Source organism: Myxocyprinus asiaticus, chromosome 7, assembly GCF_019703515.2.
Source record: "Myxocyprinus asiaticus isolate MX2 ecotype Aquarium Trade chromosome 7, UBuf_Myxa_2, whole genome shotgun sequence".
In the NCBI taxonomy this organism is placed as follows: domain Eukaryota; kingdom Metazoa; phylum Chordata; class Actinopteri; order Cypriniformes; family Catostomidae; genus Myxocyprinus; species Myxocyprinus asiaticus.
Window position 1 is genome coordinate 34,119,136 of NC_059350.1, and position 23,211 is coordinate 34,142,346.

The 23,211-nt window shown below is 39.2% G+C and overlaps 1 protein-coding gene across 1 annotated transcript in view; it reads left to right on the forward strand.

The window, feature by feature from the left end:
• The window catches only part of LOC127443621 (FERM and PDZ domain-containing protein 1), a 71,201-nt gene that overhangs the window by 32,091 nt on the left and 15,899 nt on the right, over positions 1 to 23,211 (forward strand). Inside the window, exons 3-5 of the mRNA XM_051702320.1 lie at positions 10,109 to 10,213; positions 10,326 to 10,489; positions 14,630 to 14,732. Coding sequence (XP_051558280.1) covers positions 10,113 to 10,213; positions 10,326 to 10,489; positions 14,630 to 14,732 — 368 coding nt within the window. The 5' untranslated portion in view covers positions 10,109 to 10,112. The remainder of the gene's footprint in view (positions 1 to 10,108; positions 10,214 to 10,325; positions 10,490 to 14,629; positions 14,733 to 23,211) is intronic.

Here is a 23,211-nt window from a genome sequence, read left to right on the forward strand (position 1 = left end):
AATAACTAAAGAAATAATTATTAATTATTTCTGATAGTAACACTGATCTAAACAACCAGTAAAGCCCTATACCAGTTGTTACTCAGAACCAGTTCCACAAAAAAAAAAAAAAAAAAAAAAAAAAAGAAGTCACAGACAGGCCTACACCAAAATTCACTAAAGCAGACATGGCATCTTACCTTTAGAAGAGTTGTAGCCGATGACTGAAAGTGTTAAATTTTCTCAGAACGAGGTCTTTCCATTCGTTGCGTAATTTGTTTATAAGGTCTCGCTCAAATGCAAGATGCACAAGCTGAGCCTTACGAGTGTGTGTCATTGCCTGTAAAAACTTTCTTGGGCACAGAGTAGGTGTTTTCACACATGGCAGAGTGACAGCTATTTTGAGTGCAAACAAAACACTGGACATCCCTTCAAGTACTTTGTGTTGTTCAGAGAGAAGTCTTTTTTATAACTATTGAATTATAAAATGAATTATATGAACTATTATTGAATTGCAAATACAGTTAATATTGATATTGCATATTTTTGGTCACAAAGAATGCACATTTGACAGTAAAGCACTGATTTTGAGTTTGGATGCAGATGTAAATTGCTGTCGAAATTAACGCGTTAACGCATGCAATTCATTTAAAATGTTTAACACAATGATTTTTCTTTTACGTGATTAACACATTTACCAATTTTCACATTAGATTCTGCCATTTTATTCAGCTCTGTGTAGTTCTGGACACTGATTGGAATAGGGAGGAACCTTTGCAATGCGTCTGGGGTCATTACACTGACACACTTACCACAAACACACACAACAGTGATTCCATGTCAATGACCAAGTGATGGAAAAAGGACCTCTTAACCGTATTTTTTGTACAAAACAAACCCAGTTGGGACCTGTGAAAAGCTTCATTCACATTACTCGCTGGATTGAAGAATCAGTTTTTCCCAGGTGCCTCATTGCACTTCTGTCTTACCGGACAATTTGGATGAAGTATAATTTACGTGGGCAGTGCCAGCGCTCTGAACAAAGAAAGACGTTCTCTGTAGCACTTTTCATGTGACTTATAAAGACATTTAATCTTCATTCTTCAATCAATATGCATGGCAAGAATAAATAAAATTACTAAATCATTTTAAAAATATATTTTATATTAACTGTTATTATTATTTAAAAAAGTAAGGGGGCACAGTGACTGGCGCCGATGCTGATCAAACCCAGCTGCACCATAAACAATATATATAAAACGGTCATCATCAGATTTTGTGGTCGGGTCCAATAGTGTTTGCACCATCTTTCAATGACAGTTTCTTTGCAAAACTTAGGCTACATCATAGTGTGACTGGATCATAAACAATCCACACTGAAATGTGCTGAACACACAAATAATTCACACTGATTTGAACCGAACATACATATAATCCACGATTAAATATACTTAACACACACAATACAATCAGCAGTGAAACATGCTACACACAAATATAATCCTGCACTGACATGATCAGGAATTTTGTTAAACTTCAGCCGCTCTTTCCTAATGATGCTTCAACAGAGGCAAAAGTAGAGACGATAGTCTTCACAGCCACGACATCTCACACTTTCCATGTCTGTTTACACACAGGACTGAACGCGGTTCTCACAGCCAGCAGCAGCAGTGGATGGAGCAGAACGAGACACGTTTTTAACTTGTTCCACTCTTAAAACATGCTGCCCATCGCCACAAATGCAATCAAATGGTCAAAGACATCCACAGGGGTGTAAAAAGTAGTCTGAAATTATACTTACATGAAAGTATGGATACTGAGTGAAGAGTTTACTTAATTATAAGTCCAAGTATCTAGCCATGTAACGATTCAATCATCTCATGATTCGGTTTGGTTCACGATACTGAATTCACGATTCTTTTCAGTTCATGATACTTCAAACAAAGCCTGAATCAAGAAAAGTTCATATTGAAATTTTTTTGTAATTATTATTATTATTACTTTTAAGACATATACAAAACCGTTCCTTTCCTTTACTAGTAAAACGTAACTAAAAGTACTGTTCATTAAAGTGTTAAATGATCCATCAGGGATGTACTGGGAATAAAAATCAGCCCAACACAGGGATATGGTGACACCAAATGGAAATATTAATAATTCTGCTTAGCTGAAAATAAACAATTATGTTAGATACATATGCTTTCACACTGTCACTGATTACATATATTTACAAAATTTTAAATTAATGTACTTTTCCAAAATAGTGTTGTCACTGATTGCATCTAAAATATTGTTTTCAAAAACAATTTTTTAATGTTAATGCTCTTGCTCCTGATGCTCCTTGTATTCAATTACATGGTGAGGGGGAAACCATTTAAAATGGTTTAAACCTGAAGACTTTGACACCTGGGACATCAGTATCCATGAAGGATGCAGAATTATTTGTATTAAAAATGGCGATATGGTGTTGCGTGATTACTAAAGGCCTATTCATTCTAAATCCTTGACGATTTTGCAAGACGAACTTCATCAGACCAGGCTATGTTTTTCCAGTCTTTAACTGTCCAGTTTTGGTGAGCCTGTGCCCACTGCAGCCTCAACATTTTGTTCTTGGCTGACAAAAGTGGAACCCGATGTGGTCTTCTGCTGTTGTAACCTATTCGCCTCAAGGTTTGACATGTTGTGCATTCTGAGATGCTGTGCTGCTCACTACAATTGTACAGAGTGGTTATCTGAGTTACCGTAGCCTTTCGGTCAGCTCAAACCAGTCTGGCCATTCTCCGTTGATCTCTCTCATCAATAAGGCCTTTCCATCCGCAGAACTGCCGCTCACTGAATGTTTTTTGTTTTTGGTGCCATTCTGAGTAAATTCTAGAGACTGTTGTGCGTGAAAATCCCAGGAGATCAGCAGTTACAGAAATACTCAAACAAGCACATCTGCCCCAGCAATCATGCCATGGTTGAAATCAGTGAGATCACATTTTTCCCCCATTCTGATGGTTGATATGAACATTAACTGAAGCTCCTGACCTGTATCTATCTGATTTTATGCATTCCACTTTAATAAGTAGGACAATAAGTAGGTGTACAGGTGTACCTAATAAAGTGGTCGGTGAGTGTATATGAGTTATATGTTTCTCTGCTTAATTTTGTATGTAATTTTTTTTTGTAATGTTTCATTTCTGTACCGCGTACAGCGTACTTTGGAAAGGCGCTATCCAAAATAAACTTAATTTTATTATTATTTTTAACAATCATATTGATCTACTGACACACTCATGGCTAGTATTAAACGTGATCGATATCTCTTCGAGGTCATCTGCTGGTGGAATCCCTAAACTGAAAATGCAGGAACTGAGTTTAGACTTTGTGCTGAGAATTGTGTAGGGCTTTACTGGTTGTTTAGATCAGTGTTACTATCAGAAATAATTAATAATTATTTCTGTAGTTATTAATCAATATTTAAATTAATTAATTGGATCTAACTCATTAAAACCTCATATAGGACTCCAGTAAATGTAGTGTGCTACGTTTAGGAGCAAGTTTGGTTATTAGCAATAATTAATAATTATCAAAGATAATTATCAATTATTAAAATCAATAGAACATTGATGAGAATCAATGTTAGCTTTTTTTTTAATCCTTTAAAATCAACACTTATCAATTGTTAACATCGAAGAAACATTAAAATTAACACTAGCTTATTGATCATTCTAATTCAATCAAAGATAATTATCAATTATCAAAAATCAATAGAATATTAATAAGGATTAACATTGACGGGGCACCACCCTGAAGTCAGGGACTAATAACCGAATATTAAAACAGTCTCAATATTAGATTGTTTTCTTAGGAAAATCGACATCCGAAGAATATCGATTTTCGAATAAAAAAAACAATGAATGAAGGTTTGAATCCGAGCACAGACATCCCGTCAGCACGACACAGGCGTATGCAAAACAAACCAAAACACTTCTCTTTGTAATATAAACAAAGTTTATTTATGCAGTAATATCAATTAATAATTAATACAATGCAGTCAATATACTTCCGACTTACAACTACAAACTAAACAGTGATATTAGATATGGAAATAAAAAAATAATCCTATAACACATAAGGTGTGTGTGTGTCAGTGTGGTTAGTGAGAGAGAGAGAGAGAGAGAGAGAGAGAGAGATGATTAAGTGACAGCCCGAAAGCTGATTTCGCGATAGCTGGAGATGAAGCAGCCGTGTTCATCACTCAGAGACGCGGTTTTACGAGCGGGGCTCGTAAAAGTCCCTTGTTATTTGACTCTTTAATGGATGAACTCAGTTGCTGTCTCACCCGCGATGGCGAAAATGCACAACAGTCCAATTTGGTTGGACTACAATACAGCAAAACAAATTCGTGATAATTAATACCCTGAGTATTAATAATTAGCGGACATGGCGGTCCGTAAACTGTACAAGCAAAAACCTTGAAACACAAGAATAACACACTATAATATTCTATCTCTGCCCAGACGTAAACCTCTTACTTGAATCGCATGAGGACACAGGTAGAATGTGTTTTCCTCCGTCCTTTAACTCTGACCCGGTTTCTTGAGGCTCGTGTGATGACGAGAGGAGGTTTCCTCGCGCTGTCGGCGGCCGGTACGGCTGTTGATTCTCAGAGGGCGGTACGGCTGTTGATTCTCGGCGGGCTGGCGGAGAACTCAGAAATGTCGACTTGATTGAAGATGGAAGAGAAATCTTTAATCTCTTCACTTCTGTAGGTCAATGGATGAAGATGCGAATTGCTCGGCGGTCTCCTTCGGATCCGTTAGTGTTTGGTTGAACACAGAGTAATCTCAACTCGTCCAGCGAGATGGAGATTGTATGGCTACAGTTTCAAGTCGGACATTACTTCCTTATGCCACGAGGTTACACCGGAGAGCAGCAAAAAGCTACGTCCGTTTTCGGTGAACGAAGTAGCCGGAAGCAACTTGGAAGCATTTTCAGAATTATTTTAAGTCCGGATGATGTCATGTTCGAGGGACGTTCTGTTGTGTGCCTCATCCAATAGGAGTTGAGTGCTCGATCCTTTAGTGGGCAAGGCTTCATGGATCTGTAGTCTGTTTAGGACTCCCTTTGTTTGATTTTGGCGCGATTTTATCAGTAAGATTTATGACTTAGAAGGAGGGGGCTTGAGGAATGTTTTTTATGACTGTTAGGCCTGCCTTTGTCTTCTATCTGAATACATGAGGCCCAACAATTGATATGCTCAGGGTTGGGGAATAACAGAATACATGTAACGGGATTATGAGTTACAATTAAAATCATTGGTAATTAGAATACAGTTACATTCAAAAAGTATTTTGATTACTGAAGAGATTACTTTGCATTTTATTGTCATTTTTTTCATTTAATATTTAGTCCTTTCAGATGGAAAACATTTATACATATAAATGATGCGATCCAAAGTGCATTTGAACAGCGGTGAAACATTTTCTTATGATGTGTTACATTCATACGAGCAGACAGAGAAGTAAGTTTGAAGTAAGTTTGGAGCAGAAGAAATTGAAATAAACCTTGTGTAAATTGTCAGCTTTACGCTAAGCTAAAATGATATTTCTAGCCATTTTACATGCACATTACCAGGCACGATCATATTTTTTTATCAAGAAAATTCACGTTAGATCATAATTTCTTTTTTTCTAGTATGACCTTTGATATAAGGGACTAAAATTATATTCTTGATAATAATTTTTGTATTGTTTTCCTGTAAAAATATCTAAAAATCCTTAAAACAATATCAATTTGATTTATCTTGTTTTTAGAAACAACACTGTATAAGACATTTAGGTTTTTCAGAGAATGTATTTTTAACATGTGTATTTTGTCTTACTGTACTGGCAGAGTTTTTATAGTCAAAACAAGTGAAAAAAATCTACCAGCGCTGAAGAAGTAATCCAAAGTATTTAGAATACATTATTGACCTTGAGTAATCTAACGAAATACGTTACTGTCACATTCCCTGTTTGTGATTAGACTTCTATGTTGAAATTCTTGTTTAGTTTCCCGTTCCTGTTTCCTGTGTTAGATTTGAAGTCCTTTGTAGTTTCATTTTATGATTGATTTACCCTGATTGTTTTCCCAGGTCTTCCTCATTCCCTTGTTTTCCCTTGTGTATTTAAGCCCTTGTTTCCCCTGGTTTCTTTGTCAGTCTTCGCATGTGTTACCTTATGCTCTGTGCTTGGTTCCCTGTGTTTTGTTTCTTTATTTTCTGAGTTACTTTGTTTATCTTTGTTTTATTAAAGCTGCATTTAGATCCTTAACCCTCGGCTGCCTCGTCACAGTTACAAATCTGTAGTGGAATATATTTCCCAACCCTGGATATGCTTCTCAGACATCTTGGCACAATGACCTATTTCTCAGCAAAATAGCAAATTGCGCTTTATGCCACTTAATTAACATACAATACACCCATGGCCATTTGCTCTTTGCACTGGCACGAAAAATTGCGCTCAGAATTAGCGCTCTCACGAGAATTTAATAAGACATAGTGCACGGCCATTGCGCATTGTGGTGCGCCTAGCGTGGTAATGAAAATAGAGCCCCAAAACAGTGAGAAACTAATTTTAAACCCTATTCTGATGGGACTAGTTTTCCTTGTGGAGGTTAGGGAAATTTGTGTTTCACAGACATACTTTGTGATTTTAATCTTGTCTGAATTTGACAAGTCTGTGTTTTTCTCACACAGCCTCTGTAAAAATTCCAGAGCAAATTACCTACTCTTTTTCGGCTAACTCAGGGGTCCTCTGAGAAATCTAATCCCATCCAAATGCGAATGTCTGTGATTGCTGATACTGAAATTTCACAAGGCTTCTCATGTATTTTCAGCTACTTGAACTACCGTACTTATGCGCAGCAATCTTCTGCCTGCTTTGTGCCTTTAAATTTGGATGAAGTTTTTTGCCATCCGGGTTTATTGGGTTTAGTGGGTTTATTATAAGCAGCCACTTCTATAAACTCATGTGAAGTTTATTTTAATAGGCTTTTTAAAATAAGTAATATATAATGTATAATTAATAATTTAAAATTGTCATTTAAAATTTATTTTATTTATTTCTAGAAGGAAAAATCATTTTCAATTTAAACAAAGTTTAAAAGATGCGTTAATTTGATCACCTAAATTAATTCAATGTGTTCAACCTTCTGTAATGCCCACATTTAGAAAACAGACACTCCTACCTCTGTAATAACATATAGATCTTAGTCCTGTCCAAATCAGTACATGAAATCACAGACATCAGGTCATAATAATTGTAAATCAAACATTGTTTAAAAAACAAATCCCTTCCGAAAAGGGCTTTAATCTTAAGTTTGGTCAAAATGCCTTTGGGTTCTCATCAGCACTGATTAAATGAATGTTTTAATTTTTATTTATTTTACTTTAAAATGTAAAATTTGTAGGTTTTTATAATACTTGTTTATATTTACGGAATGTCAAACTTTTTGTCTCTCTCTCTCATACACACACAAAAGCCTGTACCATATTTATTACACTCATTTCAAACATTTTCTATAAAATAATGTACGTGTTTTTAACCAAGCACAAACTGCTTTAATTCAGCAAATACTCATTTTGAAATATTCGTAACAATATAAACGTACTTGTTACTTTTGCTTTATCAAAATCAGCAAAGATTACACTGCAAAAAGGGATGTGCATTCAAAATATGAAGGCGGCCAGTGTAAAAATTATATTACAAAGTCTTCTATTTCCAAAGAGCACAGAAACTTTCACCAGGAGGCAGTAGACGTCTAGTACATTACATACAACAGGTTTTTCAGCTAAGTATTTATTATGTTGATTATGTAGACAGAGGCTTTAGATAATCATGTATCAAATATGATACGCACAGCTTTATAGGGTTAACTTTTGCAGATAATACACACACCTACACATACTGCCAAAACTGTTTAGTGCAAACACAAACACACATGTTGATTTGAGAATGCTGACAATGTTGTACAATAATATATATATATATATATTTTTATTTTTTTTTTTTTGCAATATTCCTATGGTTGTGATGTTGCATAATATAAACCATGATTGTTTTTCTTTCAAACAAATAAAATTAGTTTAAGAAGTTTATTTTAAGGACATCTTATCCTTACAGTAAAGCTAAGGATTTATTGTATGTCTGCTTTACTACAACTGACGTATAGGTGGCGCTCTTTCCAGTAAAATGCTACTATGAAAGCCTGTTTGAAACATGTTGGTAAGCCTATGCAAGTTTTTATGTTCATAATTAATAGATGAGTGTGCTGTATATCTGCTGCAAATCTAATGTACTAGATACGGGTCATTTTTGACTGGAACATCACAGTTGTTATTATTTTTAAACATAACAGATGGGTTAAAATACTTTCTCCTATCCCAGCTTAATATGCAGAGACAATTATAAGTAAACCACTCATAGGTTGATTTCCCAGAAAACTGAAAACACTGTGTCACTGTAATGATTTCAGTCTTCAATGTTTGGTGGCCTGGCCAGCCCGACACAGCAACATTGGCTCGATCAATGGAGTGAGTTTGGCCAATGGAAAACGGAGGGTGTTTTCAGAAGTCTGTGATCAAAATGATGATTATTTTTGGTATTCCATGAATAAAGTTGCACAGTAAACAGTTAAACATAGGACATCTGTTATTTAGACCCAACATACCTGACCAATTAGAAACAACTTTAAGCTGCTACTTAACTGTGTCCTAGCATGTATAATGTTTTTTTCGAGCAGCCCTCTGTGATATACTTCAACTCACTTTTGCTGTTATCTACCTCTTCACCTGCTAGAAGTAAGTGCCATCAGGTAAAGTTAATCAAATTACATGTTTTGAGCCAGAGTGTTTTTGGGGAAATCAGCCTACTAATAGCTTATTTATAGTTGTCTCTTCTTACTAAGCTTGGATAGGATAAAGTATTCTAACATTAAAAAAACTAGGTTAAAGTAAACCTTTTGGTATATCCAGGCTATTTATATTAGCACTTTTTGTATAGGGTCAGAGTAGTCTTAAAATAAATATATTCACAAAATATGATTCATAAATTTGTAACACAATTTCAATTGATGAAGTACGATTCACAAATGTATAGCCAAATTCACATTCACAAAATATGATTCATAAATGCAAATATGATTCATAAATATGATTCACAAGTGTGGTACATAAAAACATATTTTTTTTTTATGTTTTTACATTTACATGAATTTGCAAATTGTCAATTTTTTTTGGATTGCCTAAGATTCTTAATAGTGGTTTATAACAGGGACTAAAACAGTTCAAGGAACGAAATCCAAAAAATGAAAAAATATATAATTCTTCAGAAAGTAACCAAAAATGGGAACATAGACCATTTCAATTGTTCTGGAGTGAAAACTTTATTTTTAAATGCTGGTAACAGGTTAATAGCCATTTAATTTTGTTCAGATAGTTTTTTTTCATGTAAAGACAAAAGGGTTTAACACAGTAAGTTTTCAGATTTACACCACTTCCTGTTGCCCAAACACTGGGGCTTCACTCTTTTTAGTAGAACATGATAAGAATATGCTTTGATCCTGAAGGAAACCACTTCATCCCGCAGTTCTTTGCCTAATTGCACTTTGTGGATGTCACCTTCTGTAACATGCTGAAGATCTTTTTGCAACAAGCCTATATACTGTATAATTACTACATAAACATGCATGATTAATCCAGATGCAAGGAAAATTACTGAATTAAAAAGTATGAAGACATTTCTCAAGTCCTCACTAAATTATGGTAGGTAATAATGCATTAATACAGATTTTATGCTTCCGGGTTTTGACTGAGAAGCAAATCTGTAATTAAAACAAATAATGAAAATAAAATAAAATAATTAAACAATGATTAAATTATTAAAATAAAATAATTCGCATAAGATGTCGTTAAGTCCAAATGTGCCCACACAGTGTGTGCATGTGTGCATGAGAGAGATTTAAGCTATTAATTGATTTTACATGTCCAGATGTATATTTGCAACAAATAACACAAATGTCAATTGAAAAACAAATGTCTTTGTATCAGAGAAGTCTTTACAATAAATGGTGGCCCAATGATAACCTTTCACCCTGTGTGTAGATAAATGGAGGAGAGGGACCGCAGTCGCTCACCGTCTCGCAGGCCCAGCAGAGTGGAGCAAGTGGTGGGACGTTGGCTTCGCCGCTCCAGAGAGTCCACCAGCCGGTACCATTCTTTAGATCTTAGTGTGTGTGCAATGAATGAGTGTATGAACCTTTGCATTTCATTTTTTAGAATTTTGTGTTCGAGTAGCTTCATTATATCTCTCTTTCTATAGAGAGCGTGTGCTAGAGGATGGGAATCTTGGTGACCCTGGCTCTCAGGAGCAGAGGAGTTGTCCAATTAGAGTCACGGTTAAGATCCCACTTGACCCCACCCTCAACTTCCATGGCTTTACTGTTTCAGAACACAGTCCACCCCAGGTGCAGGATGTGATAGAAGGTACACACAATACAGTCAATCACAAACACACAATCAAATGGATTCTTGTAATTTTTTCCCCATAATCAGTTATTGATTTTCTAATGTTTTTGGCTTCAGCTTGCTATTAATTGGTATGAAAATTATAAAATTATATATAGAGAGTATATATATATATATATATATATACTGATGAGCCAAAACATTATGACCACCTGCCTAATATACTGTTGGTCCTCTGCGTGCCACCAAAACAGTGCCGATCCGCCGAGGCATGGACTCTACAAGACCCCAGAAGGTGCCCTGTGGATTGGACCTCTTGGTCCAGCACATCCCACAGATGCTCAATCAGATTGTGGTCTGGGGAATTTGGAGGTCAGGGCAATACCTTGAACTCTTCATCATGTTTCTCAAACCATTCCCGAACAATGTGTGCAGTGTGACAGGGCACGTTATCCTGCTGAAAGAGGCCACTGCCATCAGGGAATACCATTGCCATGAAGGGGTGTACCTGGTCTGCAAGGATGTTTAGGTAGGTAGCACGTGTCAAATTGACATCCACATGAATGGCCAGACCCAGGGTTTCCCAGCACAACATTACCCAGAGCATCACACTCCCTCCACTGGCTTGTCGTCTTCCCACAGTGCATCCTGGTGCCATCACTTTCCCAGGTAAACGGCGCACACGTACACAGCTGTCCACGTGATGTAAAAGAAAATGGGACTCATTGGAGCAGGCAACCTTCTTCCACTGCTTTAAGGTCCAGTTCAGACATTTGTGTGCCCATTGTAGGCACTTTCGACAGTGGACAGGGGACATCATGGGCACTCTGACTGGTCTGCATCTACGCAGGCCCATAAGCAGCAGGGTGCGTTACACTGTATGTTGTGACACATTCCTCCCATAACATCATTAAAATTTTCTGTGACTTGTGCCATCTTCTGTCGGTTCGGACCAGACGGAATAACCTTCATTGCCTTCGCACATTCGATGAGCCTTGGGTTCCCAACACCGTCACCGGTTTGTGGTTTGTCCCTCCTCGGACCACTGTCGGTGGGTTCTAACCACTGCTGACCGGGATCACCCCACAAGCCTTGACGTTTTATTGATGCTCTGACCCAGTCATCTGGCCATTACAATATGGCCCTTGTCAAAGTTGCACAGGTCTTTACTCCTGCCTATTGCTCCTGCATTCAACACGTTGACTACGAGAACTGATTGTTCGCTTACCGTCTAATCTACACAGACCTTGACATGTGGCCTTGTTAGGAGATGATCAACTTTATTCGCTTCACCTGTGAGTGGTCATAATGTTTTGGCTCATCAGTATATATATATATATATATATATATATATATATATATATATATATATATATATATATATATAATTAATTAAAATTGTAAAAACTGATAAATTGGTGGCAAAGTTCCCATGGATTGCCCATAGTTTGGTGGCACTTTGATTGCCCATAGTCAGCGAAGGAAGACTAGTTTTGGGTTTAAAACACTCTGAGCCTTCTTGGCACCCTTTTCTCTGTCTCAGTTTGAATGAATACACTGTGAATACACTCATAGATCATGGCTGGGTCAGCTGTGCTAAAAGATTGACAATACAGCACGATTGCTAGTGTGATATTGCTTTTATACAGCAGTTCAATAAATAAATAAGAAGGGAAAAACTAAAGACTGTCCAAAAAACACTCTTGTGTGTTGATCTACACCCTTACACCACAGATTCAGGATCTCCCATTGCTAGTTTAAAAGATGCACCCAAGCCTCCATTACTAATTCAAAAACCATACTTTAGAAATTTTAATGACAGATTGGGCTGTTTCTAACAAGTTATTAGAGAAACAAGGATGTGTGTGTGTGTGTGTGTGTGTGTGTGTGTGTGTGTGAGAGAGAGAGAGAGAGAGAGAGAGAGAGAGAGAGAGAGAGAGAGAGAGACTGAGCATGTGATTTCCTGGTCTGTTATAATGCTGCAGCTGTTATTTTAACTCTATTCCTCAGTTGTAGTGTGATAGTATTCTGCTCCGATTGGATTTATCATATGAGTGTTTCACTCATGTTCAAGTGTTTTGTTGTAGGAGGACACCAGTTTCATTCTTGTATAATTTTTTTGGAGAACTCTTATTTTTACACTGAAAGCACTCTCTTCTGCCATATCGAAACTTTACGTCTCCTCCCAACTCAGAAACTTCTAGGCACCCTTAGCGTGTTTGATTACTCCATCTGTAGCGACTCTTGAGTTGTGATCGGCAGTCATGCTGAAGCTGTTAGTTTAACTCTATTTCTCAGCTATAGTGTAGTAGTAATCCAAGCGATCATGGAGTAAGAGACTATTCTGGATGACTTCAGAGATGTTTGGGCACTGACTGACAAATTACACACAGTTTGTCAAAGTCAGCTCAACTTGCTCATAGCACACACAAGACAGTCTTTGGTCACCTCCTGTTGGTTTAAATCTTTAATATCACAGGGATAAATGAAAATTCACACATCTAGCTGCTGTTACTCATCTGCAATGCTGTTACACGGAGTGATACAAGTGGAGTGACACTCATTTTCGTGACCATATCATTGATATCACTGAAATTGATATAACAGTTCTATAAAGAAGTTAATAGTATGTAAGTTACATTTAAACACAATATGCCATATTGAATATGTCCAGTTATTTTGTCTATTGTCCACTAACAAAAATAGTCTCAAATCATCCAATCACTGCAAAATTACACGCGGACATGACATCGGTTCCTGGCTGGTGAGATTTCAGTGGCACATTAATGTACTGTCAGTCTCTATCACACTATTATCAGCTTTCTCTTTCTCCTGAGTTATAGATCAGAGTTGAGAAATACTTTTACTGTTCTTTGATGTCACTCGCTACGTTCTCTCTACTCCATTCTGCTCTCATTAACAGTTCAGTGTTTCTGGCGACTGCCCTGCCTGCACTGCTGGTAGTTGCGCCACTGACAAGAAGCCAAAGCAGGATCAACCGTTGCATGTCGCCAATCAGCTGTCACGTTTAAATGTGTTTTTGTTTATGTTTTGATTTCTTGTCTTCTGTTAATAGTTTAGTTCCTGTTTTATAGTCGTGTTCATGTCATGTGTCTTGTTTTCAATGGTTCATTGTTAAATATCTTGTTAGCAGTCTTGTCTTTTCATTGGTTTAAGTTTATTAGTCTTGTTATCTTGTTTATATTTCTGTCTGTTCATTGGTTGTCGTGTTACCCTTGTCCATGTATTTAAGCCCTCATGTTTGCCATTGTCAGTTGTCAAGTATTGTGTGTTAGTGTAACGTCGTGTCATTGTTCTTTCATGTCAAGTCAAGTTGTTTATATCTGTTTTGTTTTCACGTTGGATTTACGGTTTTTGGATTTCACGTTTGTAAATAAACTGCACTTGGGTTCTTCACATCATCTCGTCTTGGTCTGCCTGTCATTGCCAGCAAACATTACATCAGCACACAGACTGAGAGCCTGTCTGGCATGCCGTGAACACACAACATGCGAACAGGCGGAGTGATTCAGTGTTCCAGTAGTGTCATACTAAATATCAGCACTATTGGAATGCTGCTTGTCCAACCAGATATGGGGATCGGACTGTTGTATAATTATATGACAGATTTTTTATAGATATTAAATAAGTTAATATTTTACCTACAATCATTTATACATACATACATACACACACACACACACACACACACACACACTATATATATATATATATATATATATATATATGTTAGCTTTAATAGAGCAAAACACTATGAATTTCTAGTCTGGTTCATTCAGACAAGCATATGAAAAATGTTTATTGAACATAAGTTTGAATGTTGAAATGCTGTAACCCAGCAGCAATTTGCATGTACTGCCTGACCTATTCAGCAGCATGTTGGCTGATGGGGTTGGCTCTTGGAGCTATGACTACAGGAAACCTTACTCTTGGAATGGCTGGAGCCATCTGTTTACACCACAGCCAAAAACTAGCCAGTAACTAGGACAACAACGTTTTTAAAGAAACAAGTCATATAGAGTGTCTATGCAACTAAGATGACTCAGAGTATGGTAATTGAAGCCCTGAAACCTTGTACACATGATTGACAGTTATCATGGTACTCTCCATTATGTGCTTTGTCTGTGTGCTTTATAGGTGGTCCTGCTGATGGAAAGCTTGTCTCTGGTGACCAGCTATTCAAAATAAACAATGTTGCTGTTGATGATCTATCCACAGAACAGGCTGCTGACATCATCAGGTATATGGCATGTGTGAGTGTGTCTATGTGCATCTACAAAATTGGAGTCTTTTTGTATATGGCTCTATCTGGGGGACCAATGTCCAGTTTTTTCCAAAACAGTCCCATATTTACTCAGATCCTTTTCATGTTCCCCAAAGGAATAGTTTACCCAAAGAAGTTCCAAACACGTATGCTGTAAAACAATTTCTGTGGAGCATAAAAGGGGAAATGTTTAAGCATCTTGAGCAACTCTTTTCCTTACAGTGACAGTTCATATGGACCACGTGTGTCAAACTTTTAAAAGGGGGGTTGGGGGGGCACCATAACAGCACCATAACAGTAGTCTTTATGACTCATGCACTGTATTCTAAGCCTTCTGAAGCCATATGATAGCTTTGTGTAAGGAAGAGACTGATATTTACATGTACTGTAAGTCTTTATTGCTCCCTGCTGAAGCTCTAAAATTGACTACAAAATTAGTATGGAATATAAAAATAGTATGTCAACAAGCCTGTGCAAACTTTTGACATTATGAAAGGAAAACACTATTATAGTTTGTGTGTTTGGTGGCTAAACATCAGTTTATCAAACCTGACATGATAAATCTAAAGGCGCCAAATTTGATTGAGAGCTACGTTGGAGTGCAAGACTTTTAATTAATAATGTTACATCGCTCCACATGTAAGGTTAGGGACGAGTAACAATGAAAACAAAAATGAAGAGAGAAGGGATGTTCCAATCTCCTGGTGTCAGAAGTGGGATAATAACTACTTACATTTCTGCTGTAACCCACACAAAGCTAACACATGGCTTCAAGTCTTGAAAAGTAGCGTGCAAAACATATGACTTCTTTTATGTTGTTTTTCTGTTCTTTTAGGAAAAGAATGAGCTTTTGTTGTATGGACAAAAGTTTGCTTGAAGATTCTTAAACAATTTAGTTTAAAATATGTATATATCTTAGAACATGTAATATCCTACAAAAAATAGGATATCTAGGGCCTAATGTATAAATATTGCCTACGCACAAACCATTGAAATCTGTGTATGCAATTTCCCACGCATGAATCAGGATTTGTAAAAAATAAACTTAGCGGGCCTCATTCATGAAAATGTTATAAATATCTGAAAGAATTGGGAGTAATTTCCGTGTAAAATGGAGCTTCCCGGAAACGTTCTGCCGGATTCATGAATGCTTCGCATTCCCCAGATTTGTATGTTAGTGAATTCCAAATGTTTGTAAATAGAGCGCGCCTGCACGTTCATTCGCAATTATCATAATCCACGCCCCTGAAATGCCATATAAGGAAGGCTTCAGACTCTCTAGTAAATGAGAATAGGAAGCTTTTAACATACATCTGCGGACAGTAATAATGTTTTTTTTTTTTTTTTTTTTTTTTTTTTTATGGAATGCATTCAAATCATAAAATATTGATTTAGCAAACACATGCACCTAAAAAGAAAGAGAGGAACTTACAGTCATCTTTGTTGTCATTAGAGGATCTTTTGTGAATTAAACAGTCCAAGAGGTCAATAAAAATGGTTTGACATGAAGCTTTAGTGTAATACATGTTCAGTTCATGCTGACAGGAGGATGTCCACCACCATGAACCTTCTCTGGTGTAGATGAGCGCATTGCCAGCATCACTGGAAAAACTTCTCGTGTAAATCCAACTGTACAGTGACATACTTCACTTGCAACAGAAACAACCTTCAAAGAAACTGATAGAATGCCTGAAGAATGTCTTTGACCGAAGCGCTGTAAGATATTACAGATTTAAAAGCTACATGACAGTGTGCAGGCCTTTTCTTTTTCCCCATAGTATTGTGTACGCACCTGCCCGCAATGTGTTCAGTTATTGTTTTACCACTGACCATACGTCAACTGAACACAATTTACCGATGCCTATACTAAATTATGAAATCTAAATAGTAGAGCTTACATCAAATAATAATAATAAAAAGTCCAGCCAGTCATGTTAGAGGGCATTATTATTTTTCGTATTTATTTTTTTTTTCGAAAAAATCAAATGCAACGTCAAGAACTTCTGCTAGAAATAAGCAGAGTTGGGAAAATGTTACTTTGAAAAAATAAATGCAAGCAGCAAAGAAACATTTCTATATAAAAGCTTTTTTCTTTTTTGTTATTTTTAAGGTTAATTTTACTAATTTAAATATTAATAATTTTTTTCATTACTTATTTAATTTGACTTCTATCAAAATGTAGTCATAGCAGTTTGTCTGAAAGAACACATGTTCGGATGTCTTACGCACAATTTACACATGGTCGGGAGCAGGTGTAAATTTTGTTCGTACCAACTAATGTTTTGAAAATACGAAAATTTTAATGAATCCAAAAATTTACGTCAGAACGGCTTTACGAATGATTTTTGCAAAAATGTGTCTGTGTGATAAGGATAAGTTCTTGGGCAATGGATGAGTCAGGAGACAGCGAACAGTTGAGTGTTTATTCTCACACTTTAGCTTTACACACACACACAAAGTAAAACGGCTTTTAGTGGCCAACTCAAAATAGCTCTCTCTAAATGATAGTCTCTGTTGCGGGTCTTTCCTCCGCCACTGCTCTGGGCCACTCTCTGTCTCTCACCGCCATCACTATAATGAGAGACAGTTGTTAGAGTAATTACAGCCCAGGTGACAAGCCTTACTGCTTTCCGTCTCCCGCAGACAGACACATGACCATGCCCCCCATGCCACAGTCTGGCTTGTGTTTCATGAATGAGGCTGAGTGTCAATATGTGCAAACTGTCCGCACAATCTTGACTGTGCATATGCACTCTTTTACTTGTGTGTGAACTGGTGACTCCAGTGGGCCATGAAATGAACTGAACAGATTGATTATAAACTCTGCTTTTCATTTAATACACCACATTTAGATTAAGAAGTATGGAGTTAAGTACTCGATTCAGAAATAATCGATATCCAGGTGGTTTTATTTTATTAATTTTACATTACTAATTTAAAAGGCATTAAAATAAAAGCTGTCAAAAGGAAATGTTGGTAATGGATGTGCTGCTTTTGTAAATATTTTTATTTGGCATTATACAGAGGGAGCATGCTTTTAATGACAGTGAAGTTCTATTTCCTTTCGTTCCAGATGCCAGAAGCAGTACTAAAAGCACTAGTGGAAAACTCTTGCGCTTGCACTTTGACCGAGAATCGAATTAGAAAGTTGTCACCCCGTGACACATGACGTGTCTTTAGCTATAAAAACCCTGAGCACGTCAGCTCAATCTCTTCTTCATTCTCACTTGACAAAACAGATTGTGACAATATTTTGTGCAGTTCATTTTTGAAGAGTGCTTCAGCTGATATCCACGAACGTTTCGTCACCATGTTTATGGACTGGATTATGAGCAGTTTTCTCCGTGAAAAGCCGCTAACGACCGGGAAGTGCCGTTTACGAGTGTTTTCAAACTTCTGGTTGCCTGTAAGTTTGTGTACCTTTGTAAACACATACACTCTGAAGCCCTGATTGCCTAGGTTTAATGAGTGCAGGATCATCATTTGTTTCATGCTGGATGTGAATCTTACGTGAGTGTCGGTAACGCTGGATTTTTGTATTTTATTTTTATTATTTTTTTTATCCCCTTTTCTCCCCAATTTGGAATGCCCAATTCCCACTTAGTAGGTCCTTGTGGTGGCGCGGTTACTCACCTCAGTCCAGGTGGCAGAGGACAAGTCTCAGTTGCCTCCGCTTCTGAGACAGTCAATCTGCGCATCTTATCAAGTGGCTCGTTGCGCATGACACCACAGAGACTCCCAGCATGTGGAGGCTCATGCTACGCACAACTTACCACGCACCCCATTGAGAGCAAGAACCACTATTTGTGACCACAAGGAGGTTACCCAATGTGACTCTACCCTTTCTAGCAACCGGGCCAATTTGGTTGCTTAGGAGACCTGGCTGGAGTCACTCAGCACACCCTGGATTTGAACTCATGACTCCAGGTGTGGTAGTCAGCATCTTTAATGCTGGATTTAAACTCAATGAATTGCTTTTAGGTGAATATTGACATCAGTATGGATACATCTAGATGTTTTACATGTCCTAATGTGATGGATATCATGGATGGACATAATCAGTGCCCTGCTTGTCTTGGTGTGGACCATCTTAAAGAGGCTATGTCTGACCCATGCTCCATAATTTAGGGGCAGTGATGGCTCAGCGGTTAAGGCTCTGGGTTACTGACCAGAAGGTTGGGGGTTCAAGCCCTTGAGCGAGGCCCTTGACCCTATCTGCTCCAGGGGCACCGTATCATGGCTGACTCTGCACTCTGACCCCAGCTTAGCTGGGATATGTGAAAAAAAGAATTTCACTGTATATATGCAAAAAATGTATAATGTGTGACAGAATAAAGGCTTCTTCTTCTAATGCCTCTTGCTGTGCATCAAGCAGGACTGGCAGGTCTGGAATCCACTGCAGAGGATTTGCTGCTTTCTTTGAACATCCCTATGTCTGATCATAAGTGTAAACAAACACTTCAGCATGACAAAAGGAATAAAAAAAAGAAATCTTCTGATTTAGCACACAAAGTGGAACAGCTGCATTCTGCTGTAGAACCTTTACTGACGCTCCTGGCTAGAGGATAGCCTACAAAAGACGCACAGGACAAAATGGAGCCAGAATCATGCATGCCATCATCACCAGCTATGCATGCAGAACAGGAGTTAGATGCGATGTCAGTGGCTGCCTCTGACTCACTTTTTGGCGCAAATCCAGTTGCAACCTCAGTGGTTGATGAAAGTCTGCCTGCGGCCCAGTCACACCACTCTGACAGTGATAATTTGTCTAACAAATCTGGTGGGTCATCTTCAGTGGTAACATCTTTGGAGGAACGTTGAAAGCAATGCTCACCCGTATTAATCTGCACCCCCCCCCCCCACACACACACACACACAACCAGCAGTGGGCTCTGAGAATGTTTTTCTGCTTCGTGCATAAAGACCCTCCTTTCTGATGCCTCAGTGCAGTGATTTTACATCCGTATTGGTGTCTGCATTACAGGGTTCATCAAAAGCCGCACGTCCTGATCAACTGGCCCACACACTGGCTGTGATGCAGGAACCAGAGGCAGTGGGTCTTGGCAGCATGCCACCTGTAGAACCCAGTGTTGTTGTGCCCATTGTGTTTCCTGATGAGGCACTCCGTGGGAACGTGCACTGCCCCAACGTCGAGTGCAGATGTGCAGATGAACTGCTGTCACAGGCATACAACTCTACAGCATGTCTTGGTCATGTTTCTAATTCTTTGTCACACATGCTTGTTGTGTGGCACTCCTCCCTGAGTGCAACAACATCTGACCCTTTAGTGATGGATCTAACTGAACTTGCGTTGCAGGAGATGGGTGTCATTGCCAACCACTACAGTACAGCTTTTGGCACTCTAGTGCAAGCACAGTGCCAGGTTTGGTTGGCCCAATACCCTTTGCCAGAGGTCTGTCTGAACAACTTGAGACAGTCGCCACTAGTACCTGGTTGAATCTTCGGACCGACAGCACTGGAAGCTCTGGATCAGCATGTTTCAATCTCAGAGACTTGTTCCCATCATGTCGGGACATCTTCAGGCCCCAGGGAACCTACAGCGACTCCTGTTGCTTGCTATCAGAATGTTGGTACAAAACCTACATTTAAGCCTCCTCATCAGTTTTGCTCTCGGAGCCCTCAACCTCCACTTCCTCCTGCCAGACATGGTGGCACCTTACTACAGGGGCATCAGTTTCACATGCAACACCATGGCCCCCATCATCGCCCCCCCATCTCTGCAGACAAGCACAGACATGAGCACTGACATGGAAAGGCCAACTGTGGGCTGTTTTTCGGGGAGTCAGCTGGCTCATTGGGGATCAGTAACAACAAACCAGTGGCTGCTGACTACCCTCTCAAGAGGCTATCATATGCAGATTTTCTGTCGACCCCCTGAACACCCTGGCATGAGACCCACAGTAGTCCACGATCCACGTCAGGTAGAGGTCCTTGCACACAAAGTTCCGGTGTTGCTGTGCAAAGGAGCCATAGAACTTGTCAACCCCCAAATTCATCTTGGGGGATTCATTTCCACATATTTTCTGGTCACAAATAAAGACGGCGGGTTTCAGATGATCTTAGATTTAAGGAATTTAAATTGTTATCTAAAGTTCCTGCCATTCTGAATGTTGCACACGGCAGATGTTTTACAGGCCATAATGCCTCAAGATTGGTTTGTACCAATAGATTTAAGGAATGCCTACTTTCATATTCCAATTGTTGTGGAACACAGGCAATTCCTTCGGTTTTCATTTATGGATCAAATATTTCAGTTCAGAGTTCTCACATCTGGTACCAAGGGTGTTTTCAAAGTGTGTCCAGGCTGCATGAGAGTGTTACCATACCTGGACGATTGGCTTGTCTGTGCGGCATCATCATAGCAGGCATTGAATCAAAGTCTCCAGTTTCTGGACAATATTATGGCTTTGGGGTTCATAGTTAATTGGAACAAACGCAGGCTTGTCCCAACTCAGTCAACCCATTTTGTAGGTCTGACACTTAACTCTCCCACGATGCTGGCCTCCCCCACACCGGAGAGGGTACATTCAATTCTGACAGTGGTGAAGTGTCTCAATGCTACATTACTTTAATGAAGCTCTTAGGGAAGCTCATAAATACAGCAGCAGTGGTGCCACTGGGATTGCTATGGCTGCGACCATGGCTGGCTCATTCAGAAACGGCTGTGTCCAGTGCGTGACAAATACTCAAGGGTCAAAATCACACAGCGTTGCATTCAGGCCCTGGCTCCATGGTCATGGAAGCTGTTCCTCCTCAAAGGAGTTCCACTGGGTCCTCCACCTTCATGGTGGGAGGTAATAAGTACAGATGCCAGTCTTCTCGGATGGGGTGGAGTCTGGCACCAGAGAGGAGTGAATGGCACTTGGAGCTTTGTGCACAGCACATATAAACGTTCTGTAATTTACTGCAGTGTTTCTCACTCTACTCCATTTTCAGACGGTGCTCAGGGACAAACATGTCTTGGTGTGCACGGACAACGTGACAACATTTTTTTTTACAAATATCAACATGGGTTCAAGGTCACGGAGTGCACTTCAAGTAGCTCACAATATGCTAATATGGGCTCAAGCAAACCTTCTTTCCATTCGAGCGATTTACCTGCCCGGTCGACTCACGTGGCAGGGTGTTACAAGGAGATTGGAGACTACACCCGAAGGTGGTGAAGATGATATGGTGGACTTCTGGGACCGCAGGATGTTCACAGACCGTCAGACAAATCACTGCCCTCATTGGTTCTCTCTGATGGATGAGCCAGGATCACTGGACCTGGATGCACTGGCTCACAATTGGCCGGATGTAATGTTGTATGCTTTCCCCTCAATAACACTGATTTGGAGAACTCTGTACCTTGTGCACGACTACGGTCACTGTCTGCTGTTAGTTGCTCCTCAATGACCTGTGAGGCCATGGTTTCAGACCCTCCTGTCATTGTTAGCAGGGCCACCTTGTCCTCTACCCAGCAGATTAGATCCGCTGACTCAGTTGGAGGGGAGAGTTTGGCATCCTCACCCAGACTGGTTGAAATTGTGGGTGTGGCCACTGGGTCCACTGGGCCTCTTTTGGAATGTTCACAGGGGGCCAGGGGTACTGTTTTGAATGCTCATGCAACATCTACATGAAAATTGTATGCTAGTAAGTGGAAGGTGTTCTGTGACTGGTGCACCGACCATGCCGCTGATCCACTACACTGTTCTGTAGGATTTCAGATTTTTTGCCAGACCTTTTGGAGCTTGGGTGTTCTGCATCTACACTCAAGGTGTATGTATCAGCTTTGGCATCGACCGTTCTGGGGTGAGCAGTGTCTCAGTTGGGTCTGACCGGTTAGTTGTGGCCTTTTTGAAAGGGTATAATCATCTGTGCCCTCAACGGGGTGTGCGAAGCCCAACGTCGGATTGATTGTGGAGCTCCATGCATTATCAGTGAGCGTTCCCTGTTTGCGCTGGGGGCCTGATTTTAATAATATTTCATTGTGGCCCAATCCAGCATTTTTACCCAAGACATTGTCTCCACAATTTTTGAATGAGCCCATTGTGTTGGATGCTCTGTCGCCAGATTAGGCTGACATGCGGGTTGAGCTATGTCCAGTTTGGTCTTTGAAGGTTTACATTGACAGGACAGTAGTCTGGCGCAAGACTGACCAATTGCTTGTTTTCTTTAGTGATGCACGCAAAGGGACTGCACTCTCCAAGCTGAGACCAGCACACTGGGTGACGCAGTTAATTTCTCATGCATACGAGTCTTCAGGGCATCCTGTCCCCTCATCTATTCACTGTCACTCTACGCGTATTCTCGTAACATTTCGGGCAGTGCTCAGAGATGTATCGCTCTCTCTGAAATTTGTGCAGCAACAACATGGGCTTCAGCTTGCACTTTTTTTCGGTTCTACATACTGAATGTGACTCCCCTGCCAGCAGTGTGTGCTTCGGTGCTCTCT